Source organism: Ursus arctos, unplaced genomic scaffold (genome assembly GCF_023065955.2).
Source record: "Ursus arctos isolate Adak ecotype North America unplaced genomic scaffold, UrsArc2.0 scaffold_28, whole genome shotgun sequence".
Lineage (NCBI taxonomy): Eukaryota > Metazoa > Chordata > Mammalia > Carnivora > Ursidae > Ursus > Ursus arctos.
Genome location: NW_026622963.1, coordinates 30,393,679 through 30,410,075, shown reverse-complemented (window position 1 = coordinate 30,410,075; position 16,397 = coordinate 30,393,679). Strand labels below are relative to the sequence as shown.

Sequence of the window (16,397 nt, the reverse complement as noted above, 5' to 3'; positions counted from 1 at the left end):
TTTATACTTTTTCTACATATGTAAATATCCATAAAAATAAATTGCACTGTTTTTGTTATATTAAAAACCATATATTTTAATGAGAATTTTTTTCATTTCATTTTATTTTTTAATAATATTTTCTATTATATTATGTTAGTCACCATACAGTACATCCCTAGTTTTTGATGTAGTTCCATGATTCATTACTTGCATATAACACCCAGTGCACCGTACAATACGTGCCCTCCTTAATACCCATCACCAGCCTATCCCATGAGAAATTTAATAACACATTCATGGTCATGTTGTGAGGCTTCCACAAAATATATGTATCAGAGAATCATCTGGTTAGCACGGTCTGGCCGTCTGGGTTTGACTATATTTGAGAGCTGGCAGGTTGGTGATGAGCCACCTTTCAGAGCACATGCTGACAGATATGAAAACCTTTGCATTTAGGTCTGCAGGGCAAAGAAGTCTGGACTCATTTTTGCTCCTTAGGCACAGGGACCCTGAGAGAAAAGTATCTGGATAATGGGACATGGTTGCCATCTGGTCCCTGCCCAGCTGGTGAAGGAGGAGATATTGTCACAGGAAACTCGGGGAGACTTTGTGCCAAGCTGTGTTGAGGTGTGGCACAGAGGTCTGGATCCAACTCTCTGGAAACCCAGCAAGACACTGCAAAGGTCCTTTCATGACAGCAAGGACAGCAGGCAACCAAGAGAAAGTCAAGCATCAGGGAGAATGGAGTGGCCCAAAAGGGTTGACTGTAGCCAATGGCTGCTTTAGGAGCAAACTTGAGGCTACCCTTGGGTACCCCCAAGAAACACCCAGGAAAGAGGTAACTTCTCATAAGAGGTTAAAGGCCCTACAGTGTAGGTGGTTAACAAGAATGGATGCCTGGATTTCGTGTATTTGTTTAATAAATATTTAGTGTGCACCTGTTGTGTGCAGGGTCTCTAAGTTCCTAGAGAAATAATGGTGACAAACTATAGCACACAGTCTGTTCTCATGGAGCCAACAGGGCCATGAAGAAAACCGAGCAGGGTCACGTGATCAAGGGGCTCTGGATGGAGGAGTAACTTTCAGTATGGTGACCCAGCAAGGCAGAGAATACATAACAAGAAGAAATCGACCATGTCAAGCTATGGAGAAAAAGTGTTCTATTCAGAGGAAACAGTAAATGCAGAGCCCCAGGGAAAGCAGCTAGGATGCTGTGTTCAGGGAATAGAAAGATTAGTGTGGCTGAAGGATACTGAGTGACAAAAGGGTAAGATGTGGGTGAGAAAGGCGTGTGGAGTTTTGCAGAGACAGTAAAATTGAGATTTTATGAAAATCACAAGGGTTATTAATGTTCACATGACCACATATGAACATTTGGAGAAACCTAAGACATATGAGTTGTAGAATAAACAATTCTTTACATATAAAGAATTGCATCTTGAAGGTAAAGGGTTTTCTTTCGTTATTGCCAGTTGAAACAATGGCAGAATACAGGGCTTAAGTTCCAGACAGTTTTGGGAGAAACTGGAGCTCTAACTCTTCCTCATCATATAACCTTCTAGGTCCTCAATTTTTGTCACCTAAAAATGAAGATAATAAATACAATTCCTTTTTTTTTTTTTTTTACCTCGTAGACCTGTTATGTGGAACAACTGATCATGTGTAAATACTCTGTAAAGAGTTAATTCCCTTAAAAGATATAAATTCTATCTCATGAGCATACTTATAGAATAGAATGTTCTGAGATTGATATCGATGGAATATAGTACATGTTTCTGCGACAGTAACCACATAGAGTCAACTTTCAGTATCCCTGCTAATTGAGAAAATTATTCAGGTAATACAAATTTTGTTTTATTTTCCTCTGAAATAGATGATATTTTATAGCATATTGGCTTTGTAATTATGTTTAGCCTGAGTTTTTACATAATTTGCAGGCCTCTGAAAATGAACATTTCCAAAACTGATCTCCTTAAGCCTGCACAGCAGCCCTGCTCTCTCATACGTGCTTTTGTTAGCATTACACTGTGCACCCATACCCAGAGCAGAAATACTTTAACTCTGTCCCCTTATCCCTACTCCCCACCAATCGCCAAGACCTCACACTTCTTTTTCTTTTTTTTTTTTCAAGATTTTTATTTATTTACTTGAGAGAGAGACAGATAGCGAGAGAGAGCACACGAGTGGGGAGGAGAAGGAGAAGCAGACTCCCCGCTGAGCAGGGAGCCTGACGTGGGGCTTGATTCTAGGACCTGGGATCATGACCTGAGCCAAAGGCAGATGCTTAATCAACTGAGCCACCCAGGCTCCCCAAGACCTCTCACTTCTAATTGGGACATCTCTTATACATTTAGACCCTTCCCTCCCATTTCCATAGACTTATCTTCCTTGGAAACCTCATCACCTATCTGAATGACTAACAAGTGTTATTATTTCTGGAGTCCTCACTATGGGCCAGGCACTATCCTAAGCCCTTTACAATCTTCAGATGGCCCCAAGAAGAAGGTACTATTAATTACTCATAGTTTATAAATGGGGAAACCAAGGCACAGAGTGTTTGAGCACCCTTTTCAAGGTCACAAAGCTGATAAATGGCAGAGCCAAGATTAGGGAATCCCCCTTCCATACAGTGAGTCTGAATCTAAGGTCTAAATGCATAAAAACTCCTCTGAACCACGATCCATGTCACCTTACTTCCCCCTCACTCTGGACTTCCCTCCACATTACTGCCACAAAATTTTCTTCCAAAACGAATCTGATCTTGTCATTTCTCTGCTTTTAATAACATCCTATTAGCCCATCATTGCCTCCAGGAGACACTTCCTAACATGAAAAATAACGGCCTTAGCCACTCAGCCCTAATTACCTTTCTCACCTATCATCTGATCCCATAATCTACCCACAATCCTACTCCCAAACAGTCCTGGTGCCCTGAGATTTTCACAGCACCATGTCCAGGCCTCCCTGCCTCTTCAAATGCTATTTTTTCTACTTGAAAAGACACTCCCCAAGGGGTGCCTGGGTGGTGCATTCCGTTAAGTTCTGACTCTTGGTGTCAGCTCACGTCTTGATCTCAGGGTGGTGAGATCGAGCCCCACGTTGGGCTCCATGCTCAGCGTGGAGCCTGCTTAAGCCTCTCTGCCCCTCCCCCCTGCATGCACGTTCTCTCTCAAGTAAATAAACAAACAAATAAATAAATAAGACACTCCCCCATTTCTCTGCATGTGGCAGTCTGACTTCAAGATACAGACTAAATGACACTGAGCCTCAGTTTTATCATCATACAATGGGCATAATTATTCTCTTCCTCAGCTCACAAGGGAAGTATGAGGGCCAAATGATAGTATGTAAAAACTCTGTAAGACCAAAATACTTACATGGTAGGGAATAAGCAAAGCTATTCAACTGAAAGGTTTTACAATCTTCCCCAATCCCTCCAACCAGCCTTGGAAGGAGAGAGGATGCATAGCCTTCCTCTTCTTGGACTGACGAGGTGAAAATGGGAAGCAGAAAGGATATATTCAACCGGTCGAAATGTCATAGAGTTTTGAGGGTTTGTACTGGAAAAAAGGGGGGTTACTGCCACCCCCTACTTATGTATGTACAGACTGGTAACAGTAAGAAAGACGACATCAAATTTAAGATGGTTTGGATGTGTTTTATGTATTCCCCCCATCTTGTCTTCTCAAGAGAGATACAAATAATTCTTCAAATGGTTTTGGGGTTTTGGACTGAGGTTTCTTTGACAGCTGTGTCCATATAAGACCACCATGCACATGGATTTATACAGCCCACCCCTGTGGGTGTAAGCTGCCCACAGAATCACATTCTACCACACAGGTAAATGCTCTCTTCTGTCTGCTTGCGATGAGCTGTGTTTATCCCCCCATTCTGGTGTAACCTGCTGTACCACAATGTTCTGTTAGCATGACTTACACACACTTACACACACACACACACACACACATACACACACCCCTTCCCTACCTCACACGTAGGTCGTGAGTGCCTCAATGACAAGGATTAAATAATATTTACCTTCATATTCCTAATATCTTCCATGGTTCCTAGCCCTGGCTTCCTGAAGAGATGGAAATCCCAAGACAAGGAAAGGGCACAGTTCAGTCTCTCCCTTCTAACTCCTTTTATTAAAGATGTCCACAGAGAGAAGTCTTTATGTTCTTGTAGCTCATTTGTTAGTTCCAATATTTGTCAGAAGCAGTGCTTTACAGAAAAGGAAAAGAAGAGGATGTCACCAGGGGACGAGAGGTCTAAGGCCTTGGGCCACCTCTGCCATCAGCCAGCAAGATGCCCTAGACAGGTCAGGCCAAGCCCTGAGCTTCAGTCCCTCACTAGCAAATGAGAAATCTGGACTCGATGGTCTTTATGGATTTTTGAGCTCTAAAATTCAGTGATTCCTTAGTAATCCTTGGCCCCATCTGTCTGGTGGGGGTTAGAGGGAGTGGGAAAAAAAAAAAAAACACAACAGAAAATTCTGGGAGTGAGAGGTTTTCACTTCACTCAAGTTTCTGTTTGCCTTGGACCACTTCTGTCACTTCTCACTCTCCTCAGCAGAAAGCTCTGTTCTTCATACCTGATCAGGTGTCTCGGAAAGAGACAAAGGCCAGAGAGGATGCAAAATGATTTGCAAAGAAGCCAAAAGGGGAATTCTGTAACTGTGTATTTTTCCACTCTGTTCTAATTTAAAATCACTTACAAGTGACAACTCCCAACCCAAGACAGGTGCCTCACGGTAGCTCATTATACCCTTGGGACCCCATGTAAATCTTTTTTCTGAGAACAGCTATTGTCTTCCAAGGAAAAGCTTTTAGCATAATGGCAGGCTGAATAGAACATTGCTTTTGTGAGAATATTTTTAAGAAAAGGAAAAAGAGAAAGGTATTCTTAAACGACTACCAATGCAGCTTCCTACCTCCCCCACCTCAGGCCCCCTGGAAAGAACAGGGCGGGAGCCACAGGAGACCTCAGTGGTAGCATGAGATCATCTCACCTCCAGAGACATACAAAGGTTACGCTCTGCTCTTTTCGGTTATGATAACTGTGGGGTGGAGCTGTCTCCGAGGGCAAAAATAGCAGGTCCGCCACCTCCCATCCACCTTTGTTGTTTCCTGACTTCTCAGGAGTCAGTGAGTCAGTCGGTGACGAGTCACTTCAAGAAGGAGAGTTTCTAATAAGAGAATGCCATTTTCCCTCAGAAAATTCCCACAAATTAGTCCCTCCACTCAGATAACTCGTGAGAACAGTGAAGACAATATTGTGTTTTGTTTTGTTTTGTTTTTGAGAGAGAGAAAGTGCAGGGGGGTTGGGGCAGGGGAGAGAAATTTGAGAAAGAGAGAAAGAGAGAGCACGAGGGGGGGAGTCAGAGCAGTGGAGAGAGATTTGAGAAAGAGAGAGAGAAAAAGAGAGCACGAGGTGGGTAAGGGCAGAGGGAGAGGAAGAGAGAGAATCTCAAGCAGATTCCCTGCTGAGCTTGGAGCCCAACATGGCGCTCCATCTCATGGCCCTGAGATCATGACCTGAGCGGTCATGGACCTGACCCTGAGCCACCCAGGTGCCCCGAGACAATACTGTTACAGCGTCTGAATGCATCAATGTCCAAACGGGGGAAATATGGCAGTAAATCTCCCGAGAAAAATGACACATTCATCACAGAGACATAGCTTCCAAAACTAAAAAGGGACCCAACTTCCTCTGGGTTGAAATGGTAATTTAGAACATAAGGTTATGGGGGAAATGTGGAGAAAATGGAAATCAACAAAATGATGGGGGTCTTTAAACAGCAGTATGTCCCGTTTGTGCACCTTTCTGGGGAATCCCCCAGTGAGGGCAGATCCTGAGGGAGGGGTCCACCCTGGAACTGTGGGCTAGAGGCCTGGGGTCTCCTCCCTGAGTCCCCACGTACCACCCTGGTGGCCTCTGGCCACTTATTCATCTGTAGTGTGCCTTAACTTTGCCATATGCAAAACCGAGATAAGGACGAGTGTAGGAAGGTCCTTGACAGCAGAGACAGCCCTTCTGTAAGCAGCAGGAAGCAGGCCTGGCTGGGGAACGTCTGAGCCTCAGAGACAGAAGACCATACTCCTCTCCGGGTTTCTCACCCACTTTCACTAGGGTTTGAGTACACAATGATCTTCAGTGCAAATCCAAAAAGCAGACCCCCCACACACACACACACACTCCACAATCTACTTGGAAGTTGCATATTCAAAGCATCTGCTAATCAAAGTACCGACTGACATATAATGTAGAAGGATCTAACCATGCTAAGGGTAGTCATGCTGAACACCACTAGCCAAGGGAGCCTAGTCTTGGAAGGCACTAGAAGCAACTTCCACGATCGATCTCACCTGCCGCACCTGTCCCCAGATCTGCTCAGGTGATGCTTTCTGCTCCAACCTGGTGGAGCCTCCAGCCCATTCTTTTGGATGCTGTTCACTCCGCCCTCATACTCTGCTCGACAAATCCCAAAGGTCCAGGGCTCCTCCGACATCTGGAATCGTCCCAGGTAGCGAGGGCCTGGACCTGCTAATTCCCCCAGGCCTCAGCCACTGAGAGCCTGAAGCTAGAATGAGCTGTTTGTCCTTTTGTAACAGTTCCTTCTATCATCAATTTCTCTTCAAGCCTGTCTCCTCCGTAATGATTTCAGGGACAATTTCTCAGACAACTTCCCTGTTCGCCGTCCCACTGAAAAGGGCAGAGAGTGACTTTGCTCTTGGAGCTCTGCCAACATTTTGGCTCTGAGGTGTGAAGTGAGTTTCCTCTCTTGGGAGCACCGAGAAGAGACACCAGCCCTCAATTCTCCAGACAGCCATAAAAGATGCAGCAGGGAAACTGGGCTACCACGGAGCTGAAACTATATTTATCAAAAAAAAAAAATAAGGCTAAATGTTTTCAGGAAAATATCTTTTAAAAAAAATGCTTTTGAAAAATAAATCAAGTGAAATTAATCCTTCTAGGAGACTCTCTGGAGCCCAGACCCCGGGGAAGAGTAAAAGTAATCAATAAATTGTCCTGAGCATCTCTAGGTCCGGGACTTTCAGCCCGACCACCAGGGGATTCAGTCTCGAGCCAGGAGCCTTCTCCCCAGGCCCCAGAGCCACACTCTTATTCCTTGGGTTTCTAACATAAGACTGGGGACGCCTGGATGTCTCAGTTGGTTAGGTGTCTGCCTTTCGTTCAGGGCATGGTCCCAGGGTCCTGGGATCGAGTCCCACATCAGGCTACCTGCTCAGCAGGGAGTCTGCTTCTCCCTCTGCCTGCTGCTCCCCCTGCTTGTGCTCTGTATGTCTCTCTCTCTCTGACAAATAAACAAAATCTTAAAAAATAAAATAAAATAAGACCGAAGTGACAGTCCTACACAGTGGAAAGAAAGTCTTTCAGTGCACAAACACCTCCTTAGGAGGGGTGAGTGGCAGCCACTGCACCAGAAACTAGCCAAATCACAGCTAAATACACCTGCAACCTGAAAGCAGCCTGGTGCCTGGGAGGGGGGAAGCCGGTGAGACAACTGGAGCTCACCTGGAGGGAGGCCTGCAGGCAGGAGTCTTGAGCTGCTGGCTCATTTGCCTTTTTTTCTGTCCTAAAACAATGCATCCCATTTTGTGGTTCAAAGGAAGTTAAGTGGTTTTATTACTGACTTACAGGCATGGGTAATTGCAATTTGGAGGGTAGGTGGTGTTGATATTGTGCTGAATTTTTTTTTTTGCTCTCAGAAACACAGAAATGGCATATATTCATATATATACACACGCACGCGCGCGCACACACACACACACACACACACACACACACACACACACACACACACACACCTGCCAATGAAATGGTTTATTCTGTAGCCCAGAATCTATAGCCCATAGTCCTAGACTCTGTTAACAGCATGACAGCCCAACCATGCCATCTCAGCTCTGTACTGGGACCTGGAGAGTCTGCATCTTCTCTCCCCCTGCCTTCCTGCCACAATATCTGAAACATCCACCATGAAAAGGCTTCCACTGGGTGAGGAAGGGAAAATAACATTCATTGTGAGCAGGAAGAAGGTAATACATTTATTTGTGGTCAACTTAGTGTGAGCTGCTTTAACCTCTAAGCTGGCTTCTGATAACGTGAGCACACGAAACAGGGAGGAGGGAAAGTGCTGGTTCAGAGTGGAACCCGAACACCTCTTCAAATGACTGTGTTAGGACATCTGTTGTGCGTATGGACTCTGGAATCAGAATAACAACATCAGAAACCAACCGGGTACCACCATGAAGCAGGGTAGTTCACCCCCCTGAGCCTCCACCTACCTCATCTGTAAAATGGAGGACTCCAACCACCGTCACAAAAGATACCAACCAGCTGCACAGTGCATTCAAACAAGACTTTCAGGGCACTAGCAAGGTAGGTTGCGACCCACCTTCCACAACTTGGCAGTAGAGGGTAAGGAGGTAGTACGGTCAGGACACCAGCCTTGGTCACATTTTAGCTGTGTGACCTCAGAATTTGCAGGGCCCATTGCAACATGAAAATGCAGGGCCTTGGGGCACCTGGGTGGCTCAGTTGTTAAGTGTCTGCCTTTGGCTCAGGGCATGATCCCAGGGTCCTGGGATCGAGCCCCACGTCAGGCTCCTCCGCTATGACCCTGCTTCTTCCTCTCCCACTCCCCCTGCTTGTGTTCCCTCTCTTGCTGGCTGTCTCTCTCTGTCAAATAAATAAATAAATAATCTTTAAAAAAAAGAAAAGAAAAAGAAACTGCAAGGCCTCTTGTGGAAAACCTTTTAAAGAATTGAAGCAAAGCTCATGGCCCTTCTTCTAAGCATGGGACCTGGGCCACTGTGCACTTGGCACACCTATGAAGAATGGCTCTCATTCGTCCTCTCCTGTGGGGCAGAGCCCTGGTTTCCTCGGGTCCAGCTCGATGGCCATCACTTGCAAGTCTACTGTGCCCCAAGGAGAATATACAGCATTCACGGTGCCATCATCTGGGGCCTCCCCTCCAGGATACCCCCCTTTTTCTTAAAGATTTTATTTATTTGAAAGAGAGAAAGAGAACACGAGCAGGGAGAGGGGCAAAGGGAGAGGGAGCAGCAGATTCCCTGCTAAGCAGGGAACCCAATGTAGGGCTTCAATCCAAGATGCTGGGATCATTACCTGAGCCAAAGGCAGACACCTCATTGACTGAACCACCCGGGAGCCCCATGATACCTCTTGAAAAGAACAACAGCTGACATATCAGCACTTTTTTTTAAAACATTTATCTACCCATTTGAGAGAGAGAGGTTGGGGGGGGGCAGAGGGAGATAGAGAAGCTCCACTCGGACTCCCTGCTGAGCACGGAGCCCAATTCAGGACTCGATCCCAAGACCCTGAGGTCACAACCTTGAGCCCAAACCAAGAGCCAGCTGCTCAACCAGCTGAGACACCCTGGCACCCCTCAGCACACGTTTAAGAGAGAAAACTGTAAGGATATAGAAGAGAACGTACTTAGGATTACTAAACTCAGGCAGCAGACAGAAACCAGCCTCCTTTGATTCATATAAGGGTGAGCTAAGATTTCTTTTCTTTCTTTTATTAACCGAACTATTTCAGAGTACCAAATTATTTAGGGATCTTTACCACATTTCAAGTCCTCTCCTTAGTGTAGGAGTGACCTTTCTAGTTACAACACCAACAAAAGCACGAGGGTCAGCGTACCCAAAAATGCAAAAGCAGAAGCAGCTCCACCCCATGATCGTATGTCGGGTTCTTTCCTAGCTCTTATTTGGAAACAAACTCCAGAACATAGGCTTCTCCAGATCCACTGTCTTACATACATAACCATCCCGCGAAGGGCGCCCTGGAAGGACTGCCGTCTCTAACTTCCAAAAACTATTCATGTGCGAGCAGAGGACTCCGTGACTGTTACAGAAATTGCTCTTAAATTCCGAAAACACGTAAGAGAATTTCTGGAAAATCCCTTATTATTCATTAAAGCATTTTAGGGCCTCATTAATTCAGATGGGATAATCATTGTTGATTAGCCAGGTTGTTAAGCATCCATTGTTCAGATGCTGATGGGGTGTGAGAAATTACATTTCATATCCACCAAAGAGTCACCTGAACGCGGTTAGCACTTCATCAGGTAAGGCTGCATCTTCTGGGGATAAATTAGCCAGATTTTTTACTCCCCAGTCTTTTCTTTCATCTTGCAAACTTTTCTGTGTTGCAAAGCGCCCTCATTCTGTTTGGTTTTTCTTGTCTATCTAAGGTCTAAAGTATGTCAGAAGCCAACTTTAAAAGCTAATTGGCCACAGGTAAGTCACACTGGTGGCTCGGGGCTCTAACATTTCAGGGGCACATGTGCGTGTGTGCGTGATTGCGTGTGTGCGTGATTGCGTGTGCGCATCTGCCTGTGTGTTGGTTTGGTCTGACAGTTCTTGGCTAGAGCCTATTCCACACTGTCAGCCCTTTGGATCCAAATGGTATTCAAGCCATCAAGGGGATCCTTCAGCCAGGGCTCCTCAACTTCCTTCCATTCCAGCCCTTGTCTGGCCTTGGGAGCAGTATAATGGCAATGAGCATGGGCAGAAGAGGGTCTGCCTAGAAAATGTGACTCCAGTTCCTCTTCCTGACAGTTTGCAATTTATTTTTTCTCCCTTTAACAGGGCAATGTTAGTATTTACCCTTAGTCTTGTACCAAGAATGAGACGTGCATTTCTATAAAGACAGACCAGTCCCCAGGTCTCTATGAAGCTTCTGACTGCAACAGAACATGGAGCGTCCAAGGCTGGGAGGACACCCCATAACCACCACATCTTCAGAGAGGGTTGTCATTTTTTACTCACGGAACCGCTCCAGGTGGTCAGCACTACTGGACTCAGGCATGGCCGTGATGGTCACCAATGGACACGAATTCCCTCCCAGCGTCTGGCAGAGACTATCCTGGCGGAAGTAGACTTGCTTGGGGTTCACGCTTTTTTCCAGGATGTCAAGGTGAGTCTGGAGCAGAGATGAAACAGAAGCGATTATGACTCATGAAATATTTTTGACCATAAGAATAGAAAATAGTAACAGAGCTTATATTCATATATCTCCCAATAGGTTAGACATGCTTTTGTTCACCTAGTGTACCCAATATGGGGCATTAAGTGATTAACAAGGGAGCTATTCCTACTGGCTAGGAGAAGTTCAGGGAGGCTGAACAGGAAACATACATTTTGCATGTCTGTGCAATAAAATATCTGTTTTCGAGCTGCACTGAAAGCAAGAGGGCAGGGTATACAGCATGCTTCCTGTCACTGAGGCAACAGAGTGAATGTGGCCATGAAGACAGGACACCTGGGAACATGAGACAGAGAGCTTCGGAAGCATGTAATCTTTAGAACCAAGAGATAAAAAAGTGTTGTGAGCACATCGAAGGACAATACAAAGCATTGATCCACTGGGATGCTAGGTGAAGAGAACAATGAACTGGTAGTGATTAATTTTCCCTCCCCTACCTTCCCATTCAAACACTCATTTAAAACACAGAAAACTACAGAAATGGGCTAGCCATTGAAACTAAGACTCAGCAATCTTTAAGACCTCTAACTATATTTTCACTAGTTCGAACAGTGGGGTTGATCAGAAAGAGGTTAAGAGATTTCCTCCCACCCACACTGCGTACCCTGACGATAGTGACATAGTAACCTCAGTAACCAGACGGAGAAGCTGCCCCCTCCAGCACAAGAACTTCACTGTACAAAACTTATTCTTCCAGCTGAAGAGCTAAAAGTTTTCACCATAATCAAGAAGGTATGAGGGCCAAGGGGAAACCGCCCACCTTGTTTTTTTGACAAATGACAAGCCTGTTGGGTAAATAAAACAAACATGAATCCTATGAAAAAATATATAAAATATTCATAAAATATATTGTGAAAAAGGGAGCAGTGCCCTCAAAAAGTCAAGGATGTGCTTACCTGTGAATAGGACTTACTCTGGAAGTGGTAGGCAGACTAACAGCTCCCCCAAAGATCCACGCCCTAATCTGCTGAACCTGTAAACAGGTTCTCTTCCGTTGCAGATACATTTAAGATTCAGCTCTACTTGAGATGGGGAGGTTATACACGCCACGTTACTCAGCTGGGGCCAATCTAATCACAATGGCTAAAAGCAGGGAATTAGTCCCATCTGCAGAGAACCAGAGATGGCAGCGTGAGGAGGACTCAGGCTGCCGATAATGGCTTTGAAGATGTAGGAAGTGGGTCAAAAGCCAAGGAACATGGTGTTCTCTAAAAGCTGGAAAAGGCAAGAAAATGAATTCTTTTCCAGTAGCCTCCAGAAGGAATGCAGCCCCAACACCTTGACTTTGCCCCAGTGAGACCCATGTCGAACTTCTAGCCTAAAGAGCTATAAAACAAAACAAAGGCTCACCGTTCGAGCTGCTAAGTTTGTCATCATTTGTTACGGCAGCAACAGAAAATTAATACACAAATAAACAAGAAAAATAATTTTCTAAACTCAGTAAAAATCCTAGCATTCGGGTAAATGTAGACTAAAATCTACTTGTACTCTATTGAAATATCTGAGTTGCAAGGAGAAAGAAAAAGGCCCAAGGAAAGAGAAGATTACCAGATGACTCTGTGTGACCTTTCTAGTAGCCTCAGGGATATCTGAAAATTTGACCCTGAGTCATATACTCTTTACAATTGAGACCCCAAATCATCTACCCCACATAGCCTACTGACTTTATTATTCCCTGTCTGCTTCAACACAACTTTACTAGTCTAGGAAACTCTTGCCCAGGAAAATATAAATCACAAATAAATTTATTGTTCATTCCAGGAACATCTTATCAACTCTTCAACAGAAAGCAACAACTGACTCATTGATCCAAAACCCTTACAGCCCCTCTCCTCAAGATTCTTGCCTTACAGTGTCCTTAAAGCACTGAGTCATGATCTTTACCCAATGCTAATCAAGCCCCCCACGCTAAAAAAAAAAAAAAAAAAAAAAAAAAAAAAAAAAAAAAAAACACCTTCTCTTAAACAAGACTTTAAAGACTTAATAAAGATCCCATTTCTCCCTTCCCCTTTTGAGGTACTGTCAAGACTGTTACATACTTCCTTGCAAGTATATTACTTTCCTCTCTCTGCTATAACAAATTACCACAAATTTAGGGGATGAGGGCAACACAAATTAATTGTCTTATGGTTCTGGAGGTCCAAAGTCCAAAACGGGCCTTCCTGGGCAAAAGTCAAGGTGTTGGGAGAACTACACTCCCTCTGGAGGCTCTAGAGGATAATTCATCCCCTGCCTTTACCAGCATCTAGAGGTCACGTACGTTCCTTGCCTCAGGGTGCCTTCCTCCAACTCCATCACCAGCAATCCCATTGTTCCTACCTCTGCTTCCACAGTCACATGTCCTCCTCCTCTGATCCTGACCCTTTTGTCTCATTGTTTCCTGTTTAAGGACCCTTGTGATGACACTGGACCCAACCTGATAATTCAGGAGAACCTCCCCATCTCAAGACCCTTAACTCGAGCACAGCTACAAAATCCCTTGTACTAAAGTAACACCTTCACAATCACATCTGCAAAATCTCCTGTACTGGGTAAAGTAACATCTTCACAAGTTCCAGGGATTAAGATGTGAACATCTTTGTGGGGGCCATTATTCTGCCCAACATACCAAGGCAAGCAATAAACTCACATCTGTCTTAGAAACATGTTGCTCGAGGGAAATTTCTGGGACCAGCATTTGACACAATACCAAGTAATGGAATTAGGAGAAGCATGTCCATTCCAGATTCAAGAGGAGAATTCAAAGGACACCTGGGTGCCTACGTTGGTTAAGCGTCTGCCTTCAGCTCAAGTCATGATCCCAGGATCCTGGGATAAAGTCCCGCATTGGGCTCCTGGCTCAGTGGGGAGCCTGCTTCTCCCTCTGCCTGCCGCTCTCTTTCTCTCTCTCTCTCTGACAAATAAATAAAATCTTTAAAAAAAAAAAAAAAAAAGGAGAATTCAACTGAGGCCCATGTACCCAACCAAGCCTTTGTACTTCATTCTTGGGATTGTTCGTTGAGTAATGAGTACCAGACATTGTTGAGATGCACTGCACTGGAGACTGGGAGGTAGTCTCACACCCCTGAGAAGACAAGGGGACTAACTAAGTATACGTACACAACCACACACAGCCAAAAGGCTTAGGTAGCTAGCTAGGTACGAAAGTTGAAGAAACCCTGGGGCCGAGGGTCAGCATCATCTCTCATGACCACACACTTCCCTAGTCAAGAGTGACTAGGGCCAAAGAAGCCAAGTCTGGGAGTCCAGAGATCTTCAGTAAGCCCTTCCCATGCATGCTGTGTGGCTGCTTGCCCTGGGTCCTTTCTCAAGGATGAGCAAGTTTGGCTCTAGGAAAGCCTCATCTTGTGTGTTTGCCAACCTAACTAAAATCAACACCATTACGCCTCATTGGGCAGAATGGGAGGTTGCACCCTAAAATTATTTTTAAAAAGTAGGTACGTGTGTTTGTGTGTTTACATGTATGTATACACAAAAAATCATACTTGGGTCATACTTCCTTCTGCAACACTAGATGCCAGGTGTAAAGGAATACTGCTTAGTGTTTGAAAGTAGAAAGGACTGTTATCCAGTAAACCCATAATGTGTCTGTCCATGAGCACATGTGGCATATATGCTCAGATGGGCAAGAGCTCAGAAAACACATCACCTTATCTCTACTGAAAATAATAACTTGAAGACATATTTCAGCTGTCTCAAAATCAAACTAAGAAACAATATGGCAGTCCAGTTAAATAAGGTGTGAGTTTACATGACTACTGAAAACATGGTCACTACATAATACAAACATAAAATACAAACATACAATTACAAAATAATAATATAAGTACATTATGCAAATATAAATATATAAATGTAAATATATAGAAATATAATAATGTCACTATAAAAAGCAATTATGTAGGGAGAAAATAAAAATGATCAAATCTTAATATCATCATCCAGTTGTAAAATGAAATTAAAAAGAGATATGCAGTCACCAGTCAGAACGGTTAGAATTAACAACTAAGAAAACAACAGATATTGGTGAGAATGTGGAGAAAGGGGAACCCTCTTCACTGTCGGTGGGAATGCAAGCTGGTTACAGCCACTCTGGAAAACAGTATGGAGGTTCCTCAAAAAGTTAAAAATATAGCCACCCTATGACCCAGCAATTACACTACTGGGTATTTATTCAAAGGATACAAACAGTGATTTGAAGGTGCACCTGAACCCTAATGTTTATAGTAGCAATGTCCACCATAGCCAAAATATGGAAAGAGCCCAGATGTCCATCAATAGATGAATGGATAGAGAAAATGTGGTTTATGTGTGTATACACACACACACACACACACACACACTAGAATATTAGCCATCAAAAAGAATGAAATCTTGCCATTTGCAATGACGTGGCTAGAACTAGAGGGTATTATGCTAAGTGAAATAAGTCAGAGAAAGACAAATACCATATGATTTCCCTCGTATGTGGAATTTAAGAAACAAAACAGATGAACATAGAGGAAGGGAAGGAAAAATAAAATAAGATGAAAACAGTTAGGGAGGCAAATCATAAAAGACCCTTAATTCTAGGAAACTGAGGGTTGCTGGAGGGGAGGTGGGTGGGAAGATGGGGTAACTGGGTGATGGGCATTAAGGAGGACACTTGACATAATGAGAACTGGGTGCTATATGCAACTGATGAATCACTGAATTCTACTTCTGAAACTAATAATACACTATATGTTAATTAAATTGAATTTAAATTAAATAAAAAATTTTTAAGAGACATGTGCAGGGGTACCTGTGTGGTGCAGTCTGTTAAGCATCCAACTCTTGGTTTCTGCTCTGGTTGTGATCTCCCGGTCATGGGATCAATTATGTTTGTATTGGGCTTCACACTCAGCGCACAAAGTCCGCTTAAGTTTCTCTCTCCTTTTCCCTCCACCCCTCCCCACTGTGCACTCTCTCTCTCTCAAATAAATAAATCTTTTAAAAAAGGAGATGTGCAAGGGAAGAATAAATTAAAACAAAATATGAACTTTCTTAGCTTACACAGACATAGTGATATCATATCATCCTTGAAAACAGCAAGGCAATATAGCAAGATGACTAAGATGGTAGGCTCTTGCGTCAAACTGCCTTGATTCAAATGTGAGCTGTGGATTCTGGAAAAGGTATGTAAATTCTGTACTTAGTTCCTTTGTGACTCAGTTTTCTTATCTTTCAAAGGGTTATAAAAATACCCACCTCATTCAGCAGTTGCTATAATTTAGCCATTTACTGTGTGTGAAAAGTGCCTATCATATAGGAAACACTCAATTTTGGCTTGATAGAGAAATATAGGCTCAAGTATGTTTTTTAAGAACAAAAAGGGAAACACTAGTAGAATT

The 16,397-nt window shown here is 43.9% G+C and overlaps 1 protein-coding gene across 3 annotated transcripts in view; it reads right to left on the bottom strand.

Moving 5' to 3' along the window:
* Positions 1–16,397, bottom strand: part of AGBL1 (AGBL carboxypeptidase 1) — a 708,586-nt gene that overhangs the window by 508,950 nt on the left and 183,239 nt on the right. For all 3 annotated transcript variants that reach the window (XM_044388396.3, XM_044388398.3, XM_044388397.3), the window contains exon 17: positions 10,809–10,962. In XM_044388396.3, coding sequence (XP_044244331.1) covers positions 10,809–10,962 — 154 coding nt within the window. The remainder of the gene's footprint in view (positions 1–10,808; positions 10,963–16,397) is intronic.